At 44.5% G+C, this 13509-nt stretch overlaps 1 protein-coding gene across 2 annotated transcripts in view; it reads left to right on the forward strand.

Moving 5' to 3' along the window:
* CACNA1I (calcium voltage-gated channel subunit alpha1 I) overlaps window positions 1–13509 on the forward strand; it is a 158799-nt gene that overhangs the window by 82469 nt on the left and 62821 nt on the right. For both annotated transcript variants that reach the window (XM_086469345.1, XM_086469351.1), the window contains exon 4: window positions 4229–4326. In XM_086469345.1, coding sequence (XP_086325471.1) covers window positions 4229–4326 — 98 coding nt within the window. The remainder of the gene's footprint in view (window positions 1–4228; window positions 4327–13509) is intronic.

Raw genomic sequence — 13509 nt, forward strand, 5'->3', positions numbered from 1 at the left:
GCAGTGCCAGAAATGAGCTGCTGTTTCCCTTGGGAGATACACTTTTCCCCTTGCCCCATCACGATAAGGGGAAAGGACAGCTCAAACCAGCACAGGCTTTTTCTTTCTTTTTTTTTTTTTCCCCCCACATCCTAGACTTTGTCTGACTGCCCCTGAACCTTAAAGAAGCTAAGGCTTTTACAAACAAGACATGCTTAAAGCAGCCAAGAAAGAGGGGAGAACTAGATGAAGGGCAGTCAGGTCGTGATGGGCTACTCTTGCTCATGGTGCTGAGCTGCCACAAAGCAAGGACAAGGAGCCTAGAAAGCTCCTAGAGTTTAATAAGGAGGCAACTGTTCTGTACTAGCTTTAAGGTTTCCCTGCTCTTGGTTTATGAACACCCAGCAAACAGGTTCCCAGGGTTGCTGGTGCAATAAGGATCCAAGCACTGAAGGCTCAGTGCCTGCCTGAGAGCCCAAATAAGCACCATGCACCTAATCCACCATCACAAGATCTTGAGACACAGACACAGGAAAATGTGAACCTACTGGCACAAATACGCTGCCAGTTTCTGGCTGATCACTTCTTGCAATGGGCCTTTTTCACTCTTTGTCAACCTGTCACTACCTCCACGTGTGGCAACAGGAGATCGAATACAGCCCAAACCCTAGAGGGAGTTAAATGTACAGGGTTTCCAGGCAGTGGGCAGCAGGGCTGACTGGAGAAACATAAGAAGAAAACCAGCTGGGCTGTCAATCCCTGAAATGCTGCACATGCCCAAGACTCTAGCAGAGTTGCTTAGAGATCCTATTTCATTAAAGACAGGAGACAATATTTGGATTCATTGGTTTAACCTACACAGAAAATGGTTTTTTTTTTTTTTTTTTGGTAATCTGGTAACCAGTGGAGTTTCATTTCACCCCAGCCACCTGCAGTCCATCACGGTATGGGCATGCTACCCTTGTGCAAAGAGGAGCATGAACATAAGAGGATGCTAAAGCCATCACTAGGAATGAAAAGGCAAGAACAAGCTGCCCTAATGCAAAATTGCACTGGATTGTGCTGGAGTTGTTTTGGATATAATTTATGTGACTACAATAGGTATAACTCATCTGCAAGGATTTAAGCATCCTGGACATGTCTCTGTTATTACAGCTAAGACCAGAAGGCCTCAGGAATAACGGTAGACAGAAGGGGGTCTGAGAAACAAGCTGAAGCCCTGGGGCCTGCTAGGGCTGAGCTCGTTTTTGTTAGAAGTTGCTCTCTGAAAAATTTACCAGTTGCCCTTCTCTGACCCATCCTAGGAACAGCCTGCTGTTTTCATTGGCAGAGCGGTTTACTGTTTGGTGGGTTTTTTTTCTGGCTAAACTGGAACATAATCGCAGCAAATCTGCAGCCACCGAGGGCTGCAGGAGGCTGGCTCACTGGCTGGCTAAACTGCACAGTTGCCGCTAGGGTAGCATTTGTTGTGCTCTGAAAGGACCTGCACTTGCTACTTTAACAATTATTAATTTTCTAGTGACACACAGACTGTGCCGTGTAGGTGGCAAGCTCATTCCAGCTAGGAGAGGGCAGTGATGTGCACCTGGTTAAGGTTACTCCTATTGTAATGCCAGCAACATGGCTCTAGACATAAGAGGGCAAAACTCGAACAGAGGTTCTATTTTAAAATTAATTTTGTATGGCTAAGTCTAAGAAAAGATGTCATCTCTGTCCACTGATTTTATCTCAGCCCTAGCCCTGTGCTGTTACCCTGTGCTCAGTTTCTGTGAGGTTCATGGTGTTCTTCAGGACTTCTCATTTGGTTACTTGCAGTTCAGAAAAGATCACTTTTTGAAATTAGATGTATTTTTGGGCTATTTGCTTATTTGGTATCTGACGTAGTGTGTTTCAGGTTGTTCTGCTACTGCTTAAAAATAAGGGGTTTTTTGCCTTCAGAGGTCTGACCTCAGCCAAATACTCTAGGGGGCGTATTTTTTTAGGAGAGGAAAGGAAGTTCTATAGGACTTTACCAAGTGTGGAGACCTTTAGGTTTCTGTGTATATACCTACCCCCCATAACAGACTGACGCACAGGGACTCCTTCAATCGTGAAGCTGCTTCTACATGTCAAGTCTCTGTGCTGTGAAGAGATGTTGGTCCACATCCTGGGAGCAGTACAGCTATGTTCATACAGTGCTTTGCCCATAACCATAGCTCCAAAGTTTCAGCAAGTCTGTCTAATTCTGGAGTGACAACATGCTGATGAGGGAATCTTGCTTTTGGAGCAAAGCTTATCAGTGCTTACTCAAGGCCTTTTGCACTGTGTTCATTTGCAGCACGCAGGTACGTCCTTTGTGTGATGCTCTGTAGTCGTGTCTGTGCATTTATTTCTACATGTGTTCTTCCTCCTTTCATACCCGCTTCTCAATTTAATCTGACTGGATCCCAAGTCTCTGTCTATCACTAATGCTTTCTGTAGGGTGTCTAAGTATTGCTGCTTGGTTTGGGGTGGATTTTTTTTTGTGTTGTATTTTTTTGGAGTTGTGCCTATTTTGATTATCTATATGAAATCCCTGCTCTCTCTTTCTGCACTCAGTGTATGTGGAACTGACAGCTCCAGGGAGGTAAATGAATGCCACTGCATTTTAGAGGAAGAATTATTTCATGCAATTACTCTAAAAGTGCATGAGAGAACAGAGTGAAAGGAATGAGGGAGAGAAAGAAAGAGAGCATGAGAGAGAATAATCACAACACTTCGACAGGTTTACCAAATTGCGTTTAAAAATCTATCACTCTGACAAGTCCCCTTTGTGAAAGGTGTAGACAGATTACTAGACATTTGCTCTTCAAGGTCCTTTTGAGTGAAGAGGGCAATCGGTAGGAGGATCAGTCGTTGTCATTCAAGTTTCGCTCTCCCTGGTGTTTCTTATGGACTGGTTGTACCCCATTTGCCTCGCAATGTCGCACTTAGGCTCTCTGATTCACTCCTCAGTGGTTCCTGGGCAGAGGGATTTGGGTGAACTTTAGGTTGCTGAATTATGGACTTGTGTGTCTTCCTATATAAATTATAATGGGTTTGGTTTGAGAAAGGGTGCAGGAACAAAAGGCTGTGTCCTCTGATCCGTCTCCATTCTCTTAAGCATGTTGAAAGGCCAAGGAAAAAGGGAGCTTTTTGTAGATTTATTATTCACATCTGAGAAGAGACTCAGGAGGAGGAGTTCCTGTCCTGACTCTGCTGCTGTTTCACCTGCCAACTTTGTCATCCTCTTGATGCTTCTGCACATCAGGGTCACCCTGGGGAAGCTGGTGACAACAGCCCATGTCTTCCTGGAGGCCTCATGCACCTGTGTTCACTAAAACACGCAAAATTATTTGAGATCCTCAGGTGGAAATTCCTGGCCAGGGTAAATGGTTAGTATAACCCAGTTTCTCACCATGCTTTCCAAGAGGCAGTCAAGTTACTGGACATTTGCCATACTGGGTGAGGTGAGGAGTACTGGACTAAGGGATGCTGGGCCAGGTCACTTTTTTTTTACCTGTACCTGCTGCTTTTGCAGCAAAGCCAATGCATTAGTCATAGCTATTTGCACTTTGATGTTATTTAGCGAGTGTAGTGTTGGGTTAGGAAAGCTAAGGTCTAGCACACGTCCTAAAATTAGGTTTTTCCCCTTTTGGTTTCTGTCAGAGAGGAGTGATTCACAGCTATTGGAGAAGCCTTCCCACCTAGCCAAAGCAGTTACCACTTCAAGTACAGAGTTTGCTTCTACATGAGGTATAACAGGTTAGCTGAAGCCACCTCCAGGGACCTCATCCTGCATTGTGAGATGAGGGGAACACAGGGAGCATCCCACTGCACTGCAGGTAATGCTCAGCAAAACTGGCTACAGAGCCCCCTACTCCTCCTGGCCTCGTGGGAAAGGTCCACCCCACGTGCGTGCTCTCGCCAGGAGTGCATGCTCCTTATCAGGGCATCTTCATGCAGCTCCTTCCCCTGCAGCAGCGAAGTGTTATCGCAGCTCCACATGGCGTGCTCTCAGCACTCACTGCCTTGCTGTGGGCAAGCTGTGTTTTCTGCTAAGGGAGCCGTAGGGTCTGGTCCTGCTCCTGGAGGGCTCCCAGAGGCTTCAGCTTTGCTCCCAAAGACTCAGGCTTCATCCCCATGACTTCCAGAAACCCTTCAATGAAGAAATTTCGACTCTGTGGCTCAAACTAAAATTCTGGATTCTTTTAAACTTTCTTTTTCTTTCTCTCTCTCTTCTCTTCTGCAGGATGGTAGAGTACTCCCTGGATCTCCAAAACATCAACTTATCTGCAATCCGTACTGTCCGTGTCCTGAGACCCCTGAAAGCTATCAACCGTGTGCCTAGTAAGTCATGCTTCCCTCTCACAACCTGCTCAGCTTGGATTGTGGGGAGTGCGTGATCAGTAAGGCTCTGTGTGGTGATGTTCTCCAGGTGGGGTTCAGGTGCAAACTGAGTGGCGGCTGCTGCACGGTGTGTGCAGGCTTTTCACCATCATGGGTCCAAGAGGTGTCATTGGATGGGCAGAAAAACTACAGTCTCCCCATATACCTGACCTGGTCATCCTTTGCGCAGGGCCACGCTGATGGCTCAGGAGCTGAAGCTGAACAATGTGCAGGAAAGGGTTTTTTCTTGCTCTTACTGAAGGACTTCACAGGTTCAATAGCGTCTGCAGCCTCAAAAAGGGATGTGTGTGAGGTCTGGAGAGGGGCAAGCTGAGAGAACCAGGGAGAATTGGTTTGCTCAGGCTTTCACACAGTCTTCTAGATCCTCTCATCTGAAAAATTTTCACGCATTTACAGCTTAGGGGCGTGTAGCACTGGCTATTTTTTCTCTCCTCTTCACCCTGTGCTTTGTACTTCCTCTTCTGTGCTGACTTCTGCGCCCCTATGAGCTGGCGTGTGTGTATGAGCGCTGCTGGGCATGGGGCTGCCGGGGCTGTGTGTGATCCTGGATCCGTCAGCAGCTGAACTGCTGCTCACTGGGGCTGTTCAGGTCTGAGATGCAGTCCCCAGCTTGGTGCTGCAGCCCTGGGATGTGAGCTGCAGCCCTGGGGCACATGCCAAACACACATGCTGCTCCCATAGTGGAGGTGGCCCCTCCATAACCCTTGCTTCCTTCCTCCTCAGAGGATGGGGACAAGACAAGCTTCTTTGCTGTACTTTGCAGTTTTTATTGGTGCTGAACTGTTTCTTCCCTCTTCTTCCTGTCCTTTGCCTCTCCTTTTTTTTTTTTTTTTTTTTTTTTCGCCTCAAGTCAGTGTTCTCCCTGAAACACTGGAGCGAGTAAGCAGATGTTGCCTGCTTGTTGTTAACTGCTGGAAACATCAATAGAGGTGGCTCAGGCTTTGCAGTGGTTGTATCTAGGTGGATGGAGGTGAACTGGTGGGCGGGTTATGTGCCGTTGGGATCAAGGGATTGGAAGAGCACTGAACTCAGTCCGTTGTGTCACTCTAATGTTTCTGACTATTCCCTGTGCAAAGGCAGCAGCTGCCACATGCAGGCCTGTGAGACTTCAGGCGTTTCTTCCGCAAGTCATTCTGTCTTGCAGAATGGCAGGAAGTCTCTTTGCTTTTCCCTATAATCTCCCTAATCAGGCTATCTGCAGCAGCTAAAATCTTGCCAGAGCTCTCCTAATCCTTCTCTTGAGCTCAGATGCTCAGTTTTCTTTTCCAAATCTGAGGAAGTTTGCACAGTTGACTTCCCAGTCTGCATCATTTTTTTCCTTGTGCCAAAGTCACTTTCATGGTGCCACCTATTGCTTGAACGTGCTATGGAGGCAGATTTCAGGATCTTTGGACCTATGCAAAGCCCTTCTAGAAAGGGGTCTTGTCTCTCTTCCCTGGTGTATTTTTACATCTGAGCAATAGCTAGGGATGGAGGGTGCTGAAAGCTGTGATGGAGGCACTGAGGCACAGTCCTGTGTGCTGAATATGGCAGAGGTTTGGGCACTGAGTGCACATCTAGGCATGTAACAGGCCCATCATGGGGTGATAAAAATGGGAGCTAAGAACATTTTGGAGGAACTGCCCCAGCCTGTCTCCATCTCTCTGGCCCTTCTCCGGAGAGGAGAGGGCTGGGAGCCAGCCACAGTCCTGGCTGCGGGCATGCACCGTGGTGGTGAGGAGGTGGCCTGGATGTCGTGCATGGCAGGTTTGCCTCTTCCAGGAAGCATACAGCTCGCTGTGTGAGGGCAGCACCATTCTCATGTTATGCAGCTCCCTTTCCTCCTGCTTCATAAGGAGTCCTGTGACTCTGTGCTTGAAGACCACTTTAAGGATGATCCCTGTTATCAGGTAGACTTAACCTTGGTGGCAAGTGAGAACACCTTGAACAATATCCAGTTGACTGCTGCAGATGTCTGTCATGTTAATTGCTGGACACCAGCAGTCAGGAGCAAAGCTTGACTGACAAAAAGTCGAGGCCTTGTTTTATTCCTATTTATCTCCCAGAACAGCCGGAGTCGCTCCTCTGCCAGCAGGAGCTGCCCTGGGGAGGAGCAGTGAGAGTGGCATCAGAACTGGCCCACCAGGGACCCACTCTGTCCATGCAGACGCACCAGGGATGCTTTCCATCATCTCACCTGACCTTTACAGAGCACAGGCTGTTGAATTTCCCCTGACTGTCCTGGCCGGGATGCTGTCTGTCTGCTTCTTTTATCAGCATGAAATTCTACCTGTATGAAATTGATGCTGTTTTGATTTCTACTCTATGGTTAAATCTTTATGTATCTTTCTTGCTACATGAATCTGTGGTTATATGCAGAGAATGTTTTGAAGAAAAACATGCTGCCATTAATTTAAAAAAAAAAAAAAAAATTGGATTCCCTGGGAGAGGAAGCACTGTCTTAAGGGTTGAAAACTGGTGAAGAGGCTGTAAACAAAGGCTTGTGATAAATGGGAATGAGCTGCGTTGGAAGAAGGTGCCTAGTGGGGTAAAGCAAACATAATTAATAGGACCTTTGGCCACAAATCTTTTCTTAATGTCTTTTTAAAGTTCTTCATTACTGATCTGAAGCAAGAGAAAAGTCTATTAGTGAGATGTACTGATGATACTAAGCTGGAGGTGTTGCAATTGCTAGCAAAGAAAGTAGGAAATAAGACAGCAGAAGGGTAGAGGGAGACTGAGGTCTTTGTGGGAGCATAAGATATTTGGGGAGGCGCAGGGGAGTTAATCCCAAAGGCAGATATTTGTCCATGTTCAGAAAGCTGCTGTGGGACAATGTGGCCCAGTGTTCACCGGTGGCTGTTTCAAAGGTTTCCATGTGGACATGCAGGTAGGGACCAATTTTCAGAGAGGAGTCTGACCGTGTGGACTGAATAATGGCAGATTATTATCAGGAGCACGGATGAAGTGATTAGGAACCTGAGTGATTACTGCATGAGCGGAGGAGTGCTGAAGTGGTCTGTCTGGGTAGATTATTTAGTGCCCAAAGAACAGTAATGCTCTAATAATCAGCCAGCTTTTGAGATGTCCACATATTGAAGTGAAAAATTTCTGGAGAAATTTGAGAGAAATTTTGTACTACATGAAGCAAAAGAAGAAGCGATGCCAGAGATCAGAAGGGAGGAAATTCAGAGTGACTCTAAGGGAACAGTAGCAATGTGGTAGAGGAAAAAGTGTCACCTGTTAAATAAGTTAAATAAACTTATTTTATATTCTTGGCAGGTGGGCAAGGCTGAAGTTTAAATGCCGAAAGTGGATATATCTAAATTCTGCTTACCTGTGTTCATTCCTAACATGTTACTGAAAGCCCTTCCTTACAGTGAGACTTGTGAAGCTTTGAAACAATATCCCACAAGGAGCTGATAAGTGCTATTTGTGTGTGCCATACTCATTACATATAGTGTAAAGGATGCATAGGCTTTCCTACCTGAATCGTGACAGAATAAGAAAAGGACATCTAGTATAACCAAAAAGTGGCAAATGTCCATTAAGGAAGAAGTTGTCCACCCAGTTTGTAATTAGGCTGTAAAATTCACTGCCACAGGAAGTCCTTCCAGCCCCAAATCAAGTAAGAGGCACTGTGCAAGTAAAGTAGGTAAAATGAGATTGTCCAAGGGATGAGATCTCACATGGAGACACTTCTAGGTTTCAAACCTCTTTACTGCAGGGTTAGGGCTGATCTTTAGCTGCCGGTTATCAGCAACTGATTGTGTTTCTTGCAATTCTCAGCAGGATGTGCTACTGACTGTTTTGGATTTCACTTCTGGATGAAGAAATCTTTGCCCTGCCTGATCATTCCTCCATTTGCGTGTCATCTTGCATGTACTAGAGAAAAAATGAGACTTGCTAGTTTTGTAATACATATCACACTTTCATTAGCTTTCCTACTTATCTCTTGCATTCCTGACTGCAGCCCTGGGAACACTGCCTTTTGGGGTTTTGTTTGAAAATGCATGAAACAAAATTTTAGAGATTGTTCTGGTCCTATTACCATGTGATTCAATTCCATGGCAGTGAGATGGTGCAACAAGCCCTGCAAGTCACCAAACAAGTGTAAAGAGGAAAAAAATACCCTCCAGGTCTCTCTTGGAGGTAGTTGCTTTCTGCTCTGGGCATGTCTGTGTCCTAGGCTTGGGGTGAAATTCCACACCCATTTGTTATTATCATCCTTTTGTGATTCTGTGGCAGGTTGCTAGGTGAAATGTTGCTGCTTCTGCTAGCTCTTTTATCACTTCTCATGGCAAGGTACAAGGTTTTGGGGGGAGGCTGGTTTTGTTTTATTTCTGCCGGCTTTTCAGCAAGGAGTCTGTGGTAATTTCTCATAATTTGAATTTCTTTCGCTTCTGTTATGTTTTTTTGACGTTGGAGCAGAAAATGTTTCTTCAGTTTACTCTTTCTTGTCACATTGGTCTTACGCAAACAAGAGTCCTTGCATTATGTTTGATGTCTTCCAGTTTCCACTTACAATTTAGTAACTGATTCATCATTTGGAAGCAGATTACTTCAGCTGAGCACACTGTACGGAAGTGAAGGAGTCTGTTGCAGAGTGTTGCATAGCAACTTTATTGAATAGAGAGTGTATACATGTACTAATGCTTGGTGTGTAAGTGCAGTAATACTGATGTGGAGGTATAGGCCTTAGAAATATAATGTTATATTCTTATTGCTAGCAGTGCAGGAAATAGAATTTTGGATTTGTGGGAAGTTCTGCTCTTTCTAAATGTGTTTTTTCTCAGAACAAGAATAGGCATTTCCTATCCGTTTTAATGTGGTTTTATTCTGCCTAATCTTAGGTGGTTTGTTTGGCTTTTTGATTTTTTTCCCTATACTTTGTCATGACAAAGGAGATTAAAAATCAACATCAACCATGCCATTCTAGTGTGAAAATGCTTTCCACTCCTCTTGTCCTCCTTTTCCTTTTGCTAAATGATGTTTCAATAACTCACAACACTGAAGTGGTTCCATTTCAATGAAATCGCATTTTTTTGCTGGTAAAAGTCTTGGTCTGGACTTTTCTACTTTTCTTCTACAGATCTCAAAGATATAAACCAAGGTTTGTTAGTTTACTCTTTTTCATGTTTCAGATCATGTGAGTGAGACCTAATGGGTTTCACCAGCAGACTCAAGAATACAACTGACATCTCCTAACTCTTAGTCCTGCATTCATCTCCCTAGGCCAAAGTATGAATATAAAAATAGTCTGACACAGCTGGGAAAGGCAGATGTTTTGCATTTATATGCCTGCCTTAAATCTGTATTCCACACTGAGCTACCTGTGTTGGGTTCTGTGACAGTGCCTAAGACAAAGTGGTCTGGCTATGAACCCCACACTTGGCACAGGGAAAAAGTGATGACATTCACTTCTTCAAACGTGTTTTTGAAGAACTAATTTCACTGACAAGGCTGTGTGAAATTAACTTCTGACTTGAGATATATCAGGCTGTAAAACAGTCTCATTTACAGCTAGTTCAGATAAAAAGCAAGTGCATTTGACAGACACTGTCCTGCTGTAGCAGTTGGAAATGCAAAGGGGTTATGAGATTCCTCTTCTAAGACCCCTCCATAGGGTCTTTGCTTCAGATGCCTCAGTCTTTCTGAAAAAGAACTGTTGCTTGCTTGTTCCCTGCCAGCATTTATTCCATTTCAAAAATGTACTCTTCCATTTGACTCTTTTGGAAGTACATTTTTTCCCCTCATGTCTTTATTTGTGAAGTGATACCTGAAACTCTGATATTGTATTTTCCAAAATTTAAACTTACCCTATCCATAGTTCTTTGTATAAGCAGCTATGTAAATATTTGTTATCACATCTGTGACACACAAATCATACTTGCAGCCATGTGCAAATGTGTACATGCACAGATTTATCCACACACAGCCACAGTCTCACAGCACCCATACACAAAAATTAAGAGGTCAAAAAGCCCTTTTCACTCCCTGGTCAGGCTATGCATGGCTCAAATGCATTCGAAGACAAAGCCGCCGGCTTTCTCTCCCAGGCAGGCGGGCAGTGAAAGGATGGAGAAAAGCCAACAGGGAATGGACTTGTCCACCAAGGTTGAGTTCATCTGTATCCTCCCTTCCCAACCCAATCTCCTAGCCAAGTGGAGCAAAGAGAGCAATGTGATTTATGCCTGGAGAGGACCGTTAAAGGATGCCTTTAATCAGAGAGGGGGGCAGATCGGAGATGGAAATGTAACTCAGAGCTGCGCTTTCCTGTATGTGCCATTCTTTATCAAGTCAGTCAAGCCCTGAATCAAACAGGCGTGTTCAGGACACAGGGAAGCAGTGTGAGGGGGAGCAGAGCAGTGTGAGGATCAGTAGAGAGGAGAGCAGAGAAGGAGTGGGTCTCGAAGGAGAAATGAGCAAGAAGCAAGCATCAGGGTTTTCCAGGGACAGAATCTGAATGCAAGATGCACCTCTGTGTGTAGGAAAATGTGGAGAAAGTGGGGTTGGAGGGAGGAAGAGAAGAGGAGGAAACCAAAACAAGGGTGAGGACTAGTGTAAAGAAAGTCTATTGACTCAGATAAATATGCTGGATGGGTTTGCAAATCAATGCTTCTCTGGGGCTTTTTAACAAACCAAGCTGTAACAGACCCACATCTTGTAGTGCTAGAGGAAGTGTTCGGTCACTGAAAACAGGCTCCAATTTTATTTACTTGTTGTCTGATCTCAGTGCTGTTTTTCATGTGCACTCCACAGTGTGCAATATATTGCCACATGTTTAAATGGGTAATCAAAGTAAATTTGGGAGAAAACAAAACAAAAAGAAAATTATATCCCTGTGTTAGTGTAGCATCATGGTAGGGAGCTGGGAAATACTGAAGTACAGGAAATGTAGACCTGGTAATGCCTTGTTTTGTACCATATGTTGCTTCATCCCTTTTTTTTGCAGTCACGGATCATGGGAGAAAGTCATCTTTCCCTCTCTGAACCAGTCTGCTGGATTTCACTTTTTTTTATAAACAAGTATTCAAAAGTCACAAATTGTATGCTTGTAGGTTGTCAGATGGGTTTAAAACCATGAGATTTGAAAAAGGAAAAAAATCACAGATTATTTTTATTTTTCCCATGGCTTTCAGACCTTTAGACCTGCGATTCAGATCTTGTAGTCCTCTTTTTCCCCCTATAGCAGCGAGGAATAGAAACTTATCTTTTTTTTTTTTTTTTTTTTTTTTTTTTTTACTGTGATCCGAGATTGTCAGGTCATAGCAAGATTTCACGCCTGAAGGTTTATGCCATGCATCCCAAGACTCCTGATAAAAATCACCAGAGTTAGCAACAGCACTTTGGAGTTTGTGTTATTGGAAGTAAAGCAAGCCTGGAAAAAACAAAAACCAAACCAAAACCCAATCGTAAAGAGACCTTCGCTGGAATCTTCATTTTTCACTTCTCCTCTAGGGGAACTTGCACAGCCAGAATTTTAAAAATGCTCAGCGCCTTGCAGCTCCCATTGTGACAATTCTGCTGCCTGTTCAAACAAGCTCAGCCTCCAGTGTACACAGTGCTCTCGAAAGCCCAGCCACGTATTTTGCTGCCTAAATGGGAGCTGAGCTGTTTTGCAAAATCTGTCCCATGGGACCTATCAAGCAATGGATACCATGGAAATGTGAGCAATAATGACAGTGTATTATGGGGTGAAAGATAATGTCATATTACACTAATGCAAATTACACTTTGTGTGCGTGGGCTGGGCAATTTGCAATCGTAACCTTACATTTCTCAATCTTTGTGTATTTTGGGCCCGATTCTCCTCTTCACACACGTTTCACCTAACGTCACATCACTGCCTGCAGTAGAAAGAAACACGATTCATACTAGTGACAGCAAGAGGAAAATCACCTCCCTTAAATCTTAACCAGAAGTTGCATTAACACTGTTTTACATAATATTTTGCATTATTCTGTCCTACTTACACAGCACTAGAGATTTGTAAAGAACTTAAGGGTATTTATAGAACAGAGGCAAGTGGCTTGCAGCCACGGCAGTGGAGTTACCTTTTGTCCCTGGTGTTGGGTGACCCCTGCAATTCTGAAAGAAAAGCTGGTGCTGTGTGTTTTTAATAGAGTTTTCACTGAAAGTGAATGCAGTCATCATTGCAGTGATAAATGGGGAAAAAATGAGATGATCAGTGAATGAACAACAGTAGCAGGTGGTAGTAGGTGTTGCTTATTAGATGTTCAGTATTAGAAAAAAGAACAGAACGACAGCAATCCCCCAGAGAGACACCTCTCTAAGAAATAATCTGACACCTGGTGTCACTCTCCAAGACAAGGTTACTTAACAGCCCAAAGCTTGCAAGGGGTTAATGGGGAGAGAGAGCGAAGAAGGGGCCTCCTGACTGAGACCTTTGCCCATCCGTTTCTGCTCATGTCACAGATTATGTGGCTGCCAACCACACTACGGTGGCACATACTGAATGTGGGTGCCTATGGTGGATGAGCTTTCTGTTGCTACCCATGGACCTTAGCTGAGCTCACGGCATCCCTAATAGGGCGCAGCCTGCTGCAGAGCTGGGGTATCTCCTTTTTGGATCACAGCAAAGCTTGGATGAGGCCCCTCTTTTTCCAGAGATGTCAGCACTTTTCCAGAGGTGTCGAGGTAAATACTCTGGATTTTGATCTTATTCTTGAGGCCACTGTAACCCTGGGCTCAGGTCTGCAATTAGGAGGCCTCGCCTGTGGGCTTGCTTCTTGAAAGTACCTGGCAGCTCCACCTGGCGTGGCTCTGATTTCTGGTCCCTCTGTAGGGCTGGTGAGGCTCCAGCTCAGCAGGGAGGAACAATTTTGTGCACTGGGTCTTGTACATCTTGGACAAAGCTGCAAAATATTAGAGCCTAGGACTGCTGTTCAGACCACCCATCTTCTGTGAAAGACCTGGAAGGTGCAACTATAGTCTGACGCTTCAAGCCACAGTTCATTTTTGGTGTTATTCATGATCTGGTGAGAACATAATTTTCCATGACCCTGGTGTATATTTCTCATAGCATTCTTCAAAGTGTTTTTTTTTTCTGCTTTTGACATCTTGTTATTCACTTAAAAAAAAAAAAAAAAGTCTTCTATGAAGAGATCTTCACTACCCTGT

Source organism: Leptosomus discolor, chromosome 1 (assembly GCF_034619465.1).
Source record: "Leptosomus discolor isolate bLepDis1 chromosome 1, bLepDis1.hap2, whole genome shotgun sequence".
Lineage (NCBI taxonomy): Eukaryota > Metazoa > Chordata > Aves > Leptosomiformes > Leptosomidae > Leptosomus > Leptosomus discolor.